Source organism: Trichechus manatus, unplaced genomic scaffold (assembly GCF_000243295.1).
Source record: "Trichechus manatus latirostris isolate Lorelei unplaced genomic scaffold, TriManLat1.0 scaffold00289, whole genome shotgun sequence".
In the NCBI taxonomy this organism is placed as follows: domain Eukaryota; kingdom Metazoa; phylum Chordata; class Mammalia; order Sirenia; family Trichechidae; genus Trichechus; species Trichechus manatus.
Window position 1 is genome coordinate 243,840 of NW_004444225.1, and position 794 is coordinate 244,633.

General features: G+C 29.7%; 1 protein-coding gene across 1 annotated transcript in view; it reads left to right on the top strand.

Moving 5' to 3' along the window:
* PIK3C2G (phosphatidylinositol-4-phosphate 3-kinase catalytic subunit type 2 gamma) overlaps window positions 1–794 on the top strand; it is a 417,122-nt gene that overhangs the window by 16,215 nt on the left and 400,113 nt on the right. Inside the window, exon 2 of the mRNA XM_012559647.2 lies at window positions 11–93. Coding sequence (XP_012415101.1) covers window positions 11–93 — 83 coding nt within the window. The remainder of the gene's footprint in view (window positions 1–10; window positions 94–794) is intronic.

The window sequence follows — 794 nt, forward strand, 5'->3', positions numbered from 1 at the left end:
GTTTTTTAAGCCAACAGATTGTTCCATTCAGCTTATTGAAGTACCTCAAGGTAGTAATATGAACCTGGCCTCCTTTTGTGACAAAGTAAAAAAGTGAGTATTGCGATTTCATTACAGTTTGAAATATCTGTGCCTAAAAGAATGCGGTAATTTTTACATTTTGAAATGATTAATTTTGGATATAAAATTTAAAATTCCATAATTTGTGAATACAATGAAAAAATAAATTTTTGATGAATTACTCAACTACTGAGCTTGTTTCTCTTATTTATATACAAACAGAATTTTTTCTTGAAAATTTGGTTAAAGTTGAATATTGTGTAAATTCAGACCTGCCTTTGCTGTTTGTGGGTAGTATTCTTTACAGTGAAGTAACTTCTTATTTAATGATATCAGTGGCTGATTCCTCTTGCTCTGCTCCAAATTAGCACAGATTTAACCTTCCTACCTGGGATACTCTATTTAGAATCATGAGAGTGTTTTTCTTTTAAAAGCTTAATCTAACCTTCAGTAGGCTGCCAGAATATTAAGCAAATGCACGGGTGTTTGTCCATTAAGAAATAAATTTGGTTACAAGGGAATATTACAAAGAACCCCCTCATAACCTGATACTCTGATAATAACCTGATAATAGCTTTTTGCTAGTCTAAAAATGAAGTTGGTATAAAGATAGATGCTTGTCATTTTAAATTAAAATGTATATAATGTTATATCTTCTTTTTCTAAGATTCCTAAAATTTTTTGAAAAATCAGTGCATTTACATTTTAAGTTCTACTGGATTTTCCTATTAATG